The sequence below is a fragment of the Lepisosteus oculatus genome, chromosome 20 (genome assembly GCF_040954835.1).
Source record: "Lepisosteus oculatus isolate fLepOcu1 chromosome 20, fLepOcu1.hap2, whole genome shotgun sequence".
Classification (NCBI taxonomy): domain Eukaryota; kingdom Metazoa; phylum Chordata; class Actinopteri; order Semionotiformes; family Lepisosteidae; genus Lepisosteus; species Lepisosteus oculatus.
In genome coordinates, this window is record NC_090715.1 from 10,646,181 (window position 1) to 10,658,526 (window position 12,346).

General features: G+C 39.1%; 1 protein-coding gene across 5 annotated transcripts in view; it reads left to right on the plus strand.

The window, feature by feature from the left end:
- The window catches only part of LOC102690441 (polyamine-modulated factor 1-binding protein 1), a 150,729-nt gene that overhangs the window by 52,285 nt on the left and 86,098 nt on the right, over positions 1–12,346 (plus strand). For 4 of the 5 annotated variants that reach the window (XM_015368202.2, XM_015368203.2, XM_015368204.2 and 1 more), the window contains 2 exons: positions 11,521–11,667; positions 12,126–12,215. In XM_015368202.2, coding sequence (XP_015223688.2) covers positions 11,521–11,667; positions 12,126–12,215 — 237 coding nt within the window. Of the gene's footprint in view, positions 1–11,118; positions 11,163–11,520; positions 11,668–12,125; positions 12,216–12,346 lie in introns of those variants that run through there. The other variant, XM_015368207.2, reaches the window with a different exon arrangement.

The following is a 12,346-nucleotide window of genomic DNA, read 5'->3' on the forward strand; positions in this document are numbered from 1 at the left end:
TTTACAGCTGGGTGTGGTGGGAAAAAAAGAGGGAAATATTGAAATATTCACTTGCTTTAATGGATAACATTTACCAAAAGAAATACTGTATCTCTTTAAGAGAGTTTTAAAAATGATAACGGTTATAGAGTAATTGATTTGGGCATTGAGATTCAATGACATGGTTCTGCATGTGGCAGATCTTATTGTCTGGAGCCTAGTTAATGACAGAGTAGGAAGACCTTAGTTCTAAAGGAGATCTCAGATTCATAGTTAGACTGTACTTGTCTATACAATGGACAACCCGGTGCCTTGTAAAAGCATTCAGCTCTTTTTAACGATGGTTCATTTTGTTGAATTACAAATGATCTATACACTTTTTTCAAAGTGAATCTTTCAGTCAAAATCTCAGTGTTCAAGCTGATCACTTTTATGAGTGAAATTGGTGCTGAACAGTTACAGTAGATGTCAGCAAAAATTGCAAAGAAAACTAAAAAAGCCTAAATATGTTGATTATGCAAGTATCTTCCTTGCTGTTGTTGCTCGTATCTGAATTAAATCAAGTGCACCAAAGTACCTTGACAAGTCACACAATTAGCTGAGTGGTGGTGGCAGCATTATGTTATGGTACTGCTTCTTGAATACTTCAAGTCTGACTTGAATTCAATAGAAGGTCTGCGGAAAGACATGAGAACTTGCTTTCATCAACAGTCCCCAGCCAACTGGAGTAAGTAGAAGGCTTTGATATTGCCTGGTGTGCAGCTGGTAGAGAGAAGCAACCAAAATGACTTGCAGCTGTAATTGCAGCTGAAGGTGTTTTCTCATTAAGTATGGACTCGGGGGGTCGAATACAATCAACATATTTTAGTTTCAGATTTTTCTTCAATGGTTTCGGTAGCACTTAACTCCTTTCTTCCGTAAAAGTGTTTAATGTGAGCATTCTGATTAAAATATTCACCGTAAAAATGTGTACTGTATGTATATTTCTAATTCAACAAAATGGGACATCACTGCAACAGGTGAATACAGTACTTTTCTGAGGCACTGTATGTGCAGTAGGTCCTAAACCATTTCATTTACAGCAAGAGCTAAACCATTCAATGCCTTTGATGCAAGCAGGAGAACTTTGGATTGTTAGATTTCAGCTGGAGGCATTGAGAAGCTGAGCCATACTGCGCTGGTGGGAGAAAGGTGTGATGTCCATAACAAAATGACAAATGACAAAGCTATAGTTCTGTTGCATCCATATTTTAATATCTGACAGAAACTGCAGCAGTAGTACTTAATTTGGTTTGTAAACATATTTGAGTGCTCTTAGCATAGCAATGAATCCATGGTGCCCAGTGGTGAGTGATCCAACAATGAGACAGAATACAAATACAGTATTAACGAATAAAGATTCCTGCACAGGGTGTTGTGCTACACCCTAGATCTGGTCTAAAATAACCAAGATTTACCAATTGGGTCCTAGAAGCCAAAAAGATGCAAAAACCAATGAAAAGAAATATCAGTAACTGCCAAAATAACTTTCTATGCAAATTAGGAGGACGCAATTGCCAGTATTTATAAAAGTTGCACTTACTGTAAATCAGAAAATGGTTAATTATATTAACAAGGGCTCAGTGCTGTGTCCTGAAGTCCTGACAAAAGGTTCAAAAAGCTCATTAGATGCAAGGTGGGATTGTGATTGAACTGCCACCACTCATTTCAGGAATTCTGCAGGGAAAGGGAAATTGTAAATAGAAAGGTGCTTGCAGGTCTTAGCTAGGTTTTTAAGCACAAGTAGGCTGACTTTAATGCTTTAGGAAGAAGAACAGACTTCAGAAACTAATTGATGAAGTAACAATGGGACAAAGAACTGAGAAGTTATGCTTTGAATGGGTGTGTAGATATACAATAGGATCCAGGACACAGGTAGGATAAACTAAGCTACATGGACAGCATCAACAGCAGTATAATCGGAGAAACAAATTTATGAAAACAGGAGTTGGTGTGGTTGTTATGACATATGGAGCCAATGTCTTCATGTGGTTATTAATATGTATTTTGTAGTGAACAAATTGGTTGAATATGCCATACTGTTTAATACAGATAGGGAATCATTGAGTGGTTCAAGTATTGTATTGATACTGGCATGAAGAACCGAAGGATTACTGAAGTTCCTCTCGATAAGGCTAGAATAGACAGGAGAGCTGGCTGCCTCAAGGGCATTCCCATAGGTCTGCTCATGTTGTTCATGCGGTCCTTGTCTTCCACCACAAATCTTCAAGATTTCTCCTGCTGCCATCACAGAACACAGCTCAGCTCTGTACAAGCAAAAAAAAGTTTTGCATTTTGATAGACTTATCAATAACTTGTCTTATGGTTGTCATTGTAAAGAGCAAAGGAATCCTCAAACAAAACAGACTGAGCTGCTTTTTTGTTAGTAGACGGCTGAGATACTGCAAGGTCTAGAAAAACGGCCTTGTGGTCAGAGGTGCCCTGCTTAAATGCTTGTAGACTGGAAATGCAAACACCACGAGAACCTATTAATTCTAATGCATGGCCTAATGTAAGTATTGGAAAGCTGTCTTACTGAGTAAATCAGAAACATTCCAAAATAGCTAGGAAACGAGCTGCAGCAGGGTAGTCAGGAGAATCCATGTTGAAATCATCAAGAAATAAAATACTTGCTTACTTTTCTGACGCAACAGAGTTGAGTAGTTCAGAAACACTCAGGTAGAACTCTAGAAGAATGTTTAGAGGGATGGTGCTCCACAGTTAGCAGCAGATGCTGAATCTTAGTGTTTGAAAACGATCATTCAAAAAATGTTATGTTCTGCACGGGAATTACATTTAGACCAGCATCTAAGTGACTCACCCACCACTAGGACCGGTGTTTGTAATATAGGCAAGTCCAATGGGAATTGTACATGGAACTCTTTGATTTGGAAGGTTTCCTGTGGATTCTGCTTGTTTAAGAGATGAACATGGGTATATAATGTAATTCTTTACAAAAAAGCCTATTTGTACAGTTGGAAAATTAGTTCCCATAGCACCAAGAACAAGATCAGCTAGCGTGAGACAACTTGGAAAAATGTTGTCTTCGATTATACTTTAATGGTGTATAAAATCTGTATACTGTTGTTCTGACTAGGCCCAGCCTTACTTACTGTAGCTTCTGAGATCTGATGAGGTCAGGCTACAAGGTGGTAACCCTGCCATCGTTATGTTTTGCAACTGCATTTGGAGCATAGCTCTGTTTGAGAATGGTTTAAATCTTATAATTTTAGTTTTTCCAGTACTACCATTTCATTGGGTTGATAGCTTGAAAATGCTTCAGCACCTCTTTTTCTGATGTTTCTGAATTGTTTCCAAATACATTTACAGTACCCTTGATATATTGTATACTGATTATTACTTGTTCTGTTTATTTTATGACGCTTTTTGTATTATTTTTATTTATTAAATCTACTGAATAATCAAATATAGAGTTGCATAAAGAACAGCCATTAAGAATGCTATGTTATTTGCAGTCTATCATGTATAATATACCTTTAAATACTCTATATAACTGCTCTCGTGCAGTATGTACAGAATAGTGCAGTACACAGATCTTGGAGGTCTTTGCAAAGGGGAGATCTAGTGGAGGGATATATTGGTAACAACTTTGTAGTGGTGCCATGGTCAAATAGGAAGAAAGAAATAGGTTAAAAGCTAATCCCTGGTGCAGGGCAAGAGGACCTCCAAGGGAAACCAACTCTCCTTGTGTTCAAAGCACCTGTGTAAAGATGCTGGGAGGCCTGGCCTGTATAAAGACCTTCACTTCCTCATCTCAGCCAGTTAAGAAGCCCCCTGGAAGCGTGCACTCAAAGGCGGCAGCCCTGCAGTAGTGCTCCACAAATCGCTTCAACATTAAATAAGAACTCGCCTGGCCTTCGCACTGCCCTCGAGCTAAGGCACCAATCTGTTTCTCACACAGCCCTGGGCTCCAGACTCTGGCTGTTCCTCCTTGCAGCTGGGCAGTTCAGGCATGGTGCTAATGAGCCCTGCTGTACCTTCTTCTCCTGGCCCACCTCTCTGCTGCAGTAGCTTCTGACATGCAAATGCACAGATATTTTATACAGACCTAGTCAGCCAAACAGAGGCTCTATCCTATCAAACCCATATATTCATTTTAATTACAATTGTAACATTCTTATGTTTATTGACTTGTTTCCCCCCTTTTGTGTTAGCTTACCAAAGGCCTTAGCTGTGCACTAAAAATAAATGTCAACATCTTGATGCTTGTACATGAAAAATCATGAACTCCTGAAAGCTGATAAAAACTGTAATGAACATATCACATTTTTCTAAATCATCTCCAAAACATTCCTATTTCGTTAGCCAGATACATATCAAACAACTGCAACTTCAGCACTACAAAGATTTTTTAAAAGGTGTTTTCCTACGTTGTATAAATTGTCAGTCGGCTCCCCATCTGCATGCAAAGTCTGCATGATCGCACTCTTGACATTTTTCTTAGTCCTGTATGTGCTTGAGCAGAGATGGAGCTGGTGGTGAGGAGTATATTTTTATATATGGTGACCATGTGAGCAGGGTTTGCTACTTCATTCAAACACTTGGCAAAATCATTACAATGTATTTAAAAATCCTGCTCTGGAAGTGACAGCTATTTTAACACCTTACAAAATTGTAAGTCAGACTGTGTGGGTGTTGGGCTGGGAAGTATTTTACATAGAAGAGCTCTCTGCTGATTTTCTGGTAAAGATGATCACGAATCTGGCTTCATGAATTAAAAGACTAACTATGTTAATGTAATTATTTCTTGGTCACTGGAGATGCACATTCAGATCCATTAGGAGTACCCTAAAGATATGCAAACTATTAGGCTAAAATCCCAGTATTCATATTATGAGGTTAGCAATCAAATGAAATTAAAGTAGAAAAACTATTAAGTTAATTTTTTTTTCATTCTTTGAACTTGGATACAACTAATACTTGATGAGGAGTCTGCAATTCTTTAGCCTTTAAGCTATAGTTCCTCTCCACAGTACAGTGTGTACAGTATCTTTAATAATATGTGGTCATTATCTCTGAAACGTGCAAGCTTTTAATCTGCTGTCTGCAAAGCTGAAGTGGTGTCTTAGGACAAAAGTATATCACTTAAAAGTGCTATTCTTTGTGTCTTGTGTGTCCCCATTTATTTTATAGACTGTTTGCCCACTCCCTTTTTTAGCTGTACTTTTGATATATGGGGCTCCATCTGAGTGACCCAAGTGACCTTGCTGTTGGAGAGACATCTCCTGAACCCCCCCCTTACAAACTAGACTTCAGCTTTTAAGAAGGTGCTGTAGATGTAGAAATGTGAAATTAAAGAAAAGCCCACTGTGGAGAACGCCTTTCAAGTGGTTTATCATTAGCAAGATATGGTTATACTAAGGTATTTAAGAACTTGAAGGTTACTTCTAATTTTAGAATATATGGGCCTGTGTGTGTGTACAAAATGCGAAAGGCTGTTCCCGCAGATGACTTAACTTGGAGACTACATTTGCACAGAGAACACACAAGGGGATTTGAGTTATATAGGAAATACATACGTGATTTCCATATAGTGAGGCGACGGAGACGGCGGAAAGATGTGCCTGTTTCAGCTGGTCTAGCGGTGCGAGAGCGCCCTCACTGTAGCTGCCCGGGTCTCGTAGTGCAATCCTGACTGCGGGCTCCGCGCCGGGCAGGGAGAACACGAGACGTTGAAGTGGACACTTTTTTTTCTTGTCAGATGCAGACCTCTTTTCGCTATTTCAGAAACATTGTGCTGCCAGACCTCCACTGTGAAATAAACTACCACATAACGCCAAATCTTTACAGCTGTGGTAGCGCCACTCCGCTTTACAGTAAAATTCAATTTTATTGCAAAAATGCAGTATTTATCAACGTGGACAATCTTATTCACCAACGCAAATATACTGTAATCACTGTCAATCTGACGTACAGTAGTTAGAGACGACAGTGGTATACATTTATTCTCAATCTGTAAGTACAGTGGGTTTAAATCCTAGATGGGGAAAATGGAAATGTGTCGCCGAGATTAAACTAGTTCCAACAAAATTGTCGAAACGGAGGAATTCATGGTTTTGGGTTGATAATAGTTCACAAGGTTCTCGGGTGTAATCATTCATTAATTTTCATTTCTCATTATTATTTTTTTTCTGTTATTTTTAGTTCAGTATGTTTTCTGACATTGTTTTCCCGTTTTAAGATATGCAATACATAAGATATAATACTGTATACATGTGAAATAATTTCCCAAAAAATCGAATATACATTTTGTTTCCTTAAACTGGTAACATTTAACTGCTTGTTAAAAAAAATGTAGCAACATACTGCAGATTTCAGTGTCCATGGATTTTAATGAATTCTGTTTGTAATGTTAAGACGGCTAGACTGAAAGATATTAATTTATATCTAGCCAGCATCAGGTCATATACTCGTGATTTTAGGTGCTGTACGATAACCAACAGACAAGACCTTCAGTCTAGACTTTAGAAAAATGACAACGATTTTTTCTTTCCCTGATGTGTCCGAATGCTTCTTGGTTTCCAGCCCTCACTGAACTGTGAACTGCAGGAAGCTACACGACGCAAGTTACTCTTAACGCTGTGAAGCGCACTTTATAAAAGTTGGAGCAGTATTGAAAAGAAAAATTACACTATATGGAATGTCAAAACTCGGGTTTGGTTAACTCAGCTTGGCTGGTGTTTCGTAAATACGGCTCATATGCAGACTGCACGAAGCATTTCTGCTGACAAAGTAATGGCTTTTTCATTTGCCGTGTCATTGTTTTCCCGAAAATGATAACGGTATTTCAACAACAAGGCCTTCTAATAGGCATTTTCAACCGGGTACCACATTCAATGAGAAGTAGATTGAATGAATTTATTTGGATTATTTTGTAATTATGAATAAAATTGAGAAAACACCGGGGGGAAGAATGGCGGAGATAGAAAGTGGTGTTTGGTGCTGTCCAATCTTTGATTTGTTGACAGCTCTGGACGCGCCGGCTCAGGCGCACAGCCGGTGGTGTGTTCCGGGTCTGCAGGAGCGAAGCCCCTTAGCGCCTATTGTTCTGAGAGACTGACGCTTGTAGGTGATTGACCCCTGATTCTTCTAAAACGTGACCCTCAATTTCAGTGGACAATTTAGCTTTAGGAAATGGATTTATACAGTCCCAGAGGTTACCTTTCAAGCACCACCGAATCGCTTTCTTCTAAACGACGCGTGAGCTGTTTCAAGAGTTAACTGATATTTGCACGTTTGTATTTTAATCTAACATTTAATGAAATAGTTTTCATTAGAATGAATGTATAATGAAAATTGACGTAGTCATGTTACGTTGGGGGAGCATAGTTTTGCGTATCCTTATCGTGATCAGAATATACAGAATTTTGTAAAATTATAGCTAATTAAAATCCATTATGTGATTTTACAGTTTTGCTATGTTTGCAGTGTCTCATTTTCATTACTGAACTTTTGTGATGAATGGATAAACCTCTCAAAGTGGGCGATTACTCAGATAAGTGAAAGTGAGGCTTTTCATTCCATTATGATACAAATAAAAGTGTTCCCCTGGTAGGAAATGTGTATTTTGTTTTTATGTTCAATACTAATGACACAAAAAACATCCAAGTGAACACTAAAAAAACATGGTATTCCCCATCAATCATTTAATGAGAATCCTCTTTTTCTTGATGGAGATCATAAAGAATTTAAGGTTCTGGGTAGCTTCAGCCAGTATACAGCAATGTAAAAGGAACCAAGGTGGCAAAAAGGAAAAGAGAAAAACAATGTGGAAAAACAAATGAAGCTGCAGCACTTTATTTAACTCTGCTATCCTGTCTTGACAATAAACCTCACCCATTCAATGGAAATTAATCAACATGTTAAAGTGATTCAAGATCGATGTGCAAGCCTTATCCTGTTATTCCAACAAGATCCCACACAACTGGGCATTGATTTGCAATATCCCCAAATCTGATCCTATAATCCTCGCTCTCTTATCCTTATAAGGGAAGTAAATGTGATTGAGGAACGGTTGGAGTTGCACTTAACAACTGTGGAGAAACTGGAGTGTTTCACAATCATAAGAATAAATCTGTTTGGATAAATTATGCCTGCATTAGTATTTGCTGAAAGTATTGGCTTCATATGTGAAGGCAAATGTGAGCAAACCCAATTTAAGTGCAATTCCAAACATAACAGCTTTTCATATGCTAAGCCTCTTATAAAGCTGCGAAAGTGTGCTGTACTGACTGAGCGAATGAAACAACATCTCTACAAATCTGTTTTTCCATCATTGGCCTTTAGAATTCCGCGCTGTTTGGCTGGCTGTGTTCTTGTAAAGTGTTTACGGGAGAGGGCGTTTGAGACTGTCCGTGCTCTGGGACCTCCAGGGACATCAAGGACCACTCTGGCTCCTCCACATCACTTCAAAAATTTACCTGCACGGTTACAATTTGAAAGTCATTTTGAAGATGCTCACATTTGTTTGTCTTGTTGTCATCTGAGCTACATTTCCATGAGAAAGTCCTTATTTGCCCACTGCGTGTGCACTCTGTGGGTGTGTTGCCGGAGTTATACTGTATGTTCAGCCATTCAACAACACTTTTCCACAGGACCAAGGAGAGATTTGCTTGAGAAAATAGTACGATGCACTCCTTATGGGTGGGCTCATTCTAGATATGGCTGTTAGTGTGTACAAAGAAGTGCCTTGATCGTGTTGATCACGGGTAGGAGGTACACCTGCTCATACTACTTTCAAACTAAAAATGTATTCTAATCCTGGTTTTTCAGAAAATAGAAAACAGAATCTTTAAAATAAAGCAATGGATTTTGTCAGTATGGTCAGTCATGCAGTTTGGCATGGTGGCACAGGGGTTGGCATTGATGGAGCCCTCGGTTCATCTCCAGACTGTGTGGAGTTTGTATGTTCCCCTCTGCTCGAGAGGATGGATTGCCATTCGACTATATCATTTTATATGGTCAGATTGTGCAATCTCACAGACATGAGGACAGGTCCACCAGAATGGAACAATATTTAAAATAGACTAGGCCTAACAGCAAATGATTATGGAATTTGAAATGACTAAAAAAAAAACTGTTCAAGTGAGCTTGTTGGCATGTTTGTGACAATGGCACATTATATTGCATTGAAAGTGTGTTACATTGATGTTAAGCATGATGCACATCCCAGTTAAGCACTCTATTGCCCTTCGTACATTTTCTTTCTTCCTATCACTTTGAGCTTCAGTGCTTTGTCATTTATAAATGAAGAACTGTGTGCAACCTGTTATGGTGTTTAGGGCTTTCATAGGATTTCAATATCCTTATGGCTTAGGCGGCCAGTTTGCCACTATCAAATGAAAAACGAAGATCTATCTCAATGATTCTTTCCTAGTAGTATACACACAAAATAATACTGCGTTGTAGTCCTGCATATTGCCATGTCTTGTGGGAACAATACAAATCTAGTATGTGGATAATGATAATTGTTACATTTCAGCTCTCTTGTGAGGATACGGTTGGAATTTCTGCTGTCAATTGTGCAGGACCTCTGGGGATGCATTCTTTTCTTCTCACTCTTCCATACTGTTTAAGTCTCCTAGAGTTGAGGCCCGTCTTTTGGCCTAGCAGAGAAGAAAGAATTTACTTAAAGAGACACAAGGGAAGGCAAACCCAGCCTATGTTTATATCGTTCTCCCAGATTGGGCCAAATTCCAGGGTATTAAGAAGAGTCTTGTTTGTTTTTAAAAATGGTGTTTTTTCCAGAGCGCTGTTGTCTGAATTTAATAGATTATTTAAGCATTTATATAAACACACAGCATTAATATGGTGTGAATTTTTTTAGTAACTTTTTAATACTTATGAATCTAGTTTTGTGTTTCAACCAACAGACTTTGAATTAACATAGTTTGAATGTGGATTAACAGTGATGAGTATGTTTTTTAATCCGTTTGCATTTATTGTTGAATACAGAGAGTAGGTTATAATTGATCTTAAAAGATATGGAATGATTTCTTACAGTGAAAGGGTCTACTCATTTTACTTTATGACCCAATCTCTCTTAAAGACACTAATCTACTGTACTTATTTTTTTGTTCGGCTGTGTACAATACTTGCCTGTGTTGTGGCATTCTTAATTCTAATTGTCCTGTTTCAGTTTCCATTCTCATTGAACCTTTGAATTTATTACTGTCATTAGAGCAGAGAAAATTCCAAGGTATAAGCTCAGTAGAAAATAACAACAGTGACACAGCCTTCTGATTCTGACTAGGATATGTTTTCAGTTAATATGGCTGTAATTGGCTGTCCTTTTTAAAATTTAAAATCACCAATAATTTTTGTGCCACCTGCCCGATTTGAAACTGTCGCACAATGAAATTTCACACAATTTGAAATTTGAAGTTACGATCCCCACATACAGGGCAGAATGACTAGATCTGGGCAGACTCCCCCAAACCTCCCACATTCACGTCACAAGTCACATCACAGCAGGCAATGCTGCCCAGATCCGGAGGATCAGTGCTGACTGGAGAGGTGGACCACCTGCCTATAAGCATCTGGGAGGCAACAAAGGTCACTGTGTCACTAATGGTCAAGAGAGCTCTGATGAGTTCGTCCCATACTGCACGTGGAGCTGCTTAACCAGTTGGAGAATCCATCGGCTGGCCAGTGACGTGACCTCCTTAAATAAGAGGCTCGAACCCGTGATCACAGAGATAAACCTGCTCTGAGGCGAGCACCTTTCCTGGCTGTGCCACACAGGTGCATCTGTTGCCTGTCCTTTTCAAACGGAACACTTTCTTTAAGCTACAGTATGTGCATAGATTAATAAGTCCTTACAGCAGTTTGTACACATGAAAGAATGGAATCAATTTCTCATTAGAGATGGAAAATTTGACTGTCCTTTATTCTGTTTGCTGTGCTTGCTTACAATAATTTCTAAGGTTTCTGACTAGACGGTTTAAATTGATATTACAGTATGTTGCCTATTCCTTTAAATGCTGATTTGACATGTTACAAAAATATGTGAACAAGATTTTTTTTTCTATGCTACATGTAGTATTTTTCGATTCTGTATTGCAGCAGTGGTTCAGTTACCTTGGGCTACAGGATCAGCATTTAGTTGACTGCCACAGAACAGGGTGTGTGATTCTGAACATTTGTATTCGGTTTGTGTAATTGGTGGTGTGTTATGATGTTTTTGAGTTTTAGCTGAACTAGATACTACTTTACCATTGAGAAGGCAATGTTGATGTCAAAAATGTGTACACACACTGCAGTGAGACCCTGTAGTAGACAGAGTTGTGTGCAAATGGTCATTTTACAGAATGAGCAGAAGGTGTCAGGGGCACATTTGTTATCTGAACAGTTGTGGGAAAACATTCAAAATGTATTTTTGTATATAAAACTGTTCATAAAACTTTCGTGAGTCTGCTGGGTGTGCTGGATGAGAGCATTGGAACCTAAGGATTGAACATGCTGGTTTCTGTTGTTTCTCAGGTGGTGGAGCGCGAGTCCAAGATCCAGGAGCTGCAGAACATGATTACAGAGCTGCATCAGGAGATCTCCCTGAAGGATGAGGAGAAACTGATGCAGCTGAATGAGGTGCACAGGCTGGAAGGCAGAGTCAAGGAGCTGGCCCAGGAGGTAACGGCTGTTCTTGCTGTACTTTGCCACCAGAACACGTAGACACAGGAAATGCTCTAGACACTTGTGTTTAGTTAGACAAGTGCAGAAAAATGGACATCTTGCTAGGTAGCCCCTCATCTACTGTACACCAAGAATGGTCCTGTGATTTAATTTCGTAATTCAACAATAAGCCAAAGGACTCCAGCCACGCTATTTTTTCTGATAAACAATTATCTGAAGGCTGCAAGGAGCATTTAACACGTTTTTACCCTGTCATCCATTCTTCAGTACAGTCCCATTTTTAGGACATGCTTGTCCAGCTGCCTGTGTGTTTTAGTCACACTGTCAGTGTGTAAAATCCAGTGTTGCTATGCTGAGCTTTCTTTTCTCTTCACAGTGCAGCAAGACACTTGTAAATCCACTTCTGTAGCTTTTATTTCTTTAATGTGTCTTTAATGTCTTTCCTCCTGGAGCAGGTATGGAATGCAGAGGAGACCATTAGCCAGCTCAGGAAGGAGGTGGCTGGCACTGCGACTGGAGTGCGCAACACTGTGCTGGGCAGAAGTGTGAGTAGTTCAGGGAGTGTGTGCAAGCGAGTAATGGGGAGTTAATAACATTAAATATACAGATTTGTTTCTCAATGTTAAGATTTGCCAAATTGGACATTTTCTTGATTATTTTTTAACTCTGACTGTAC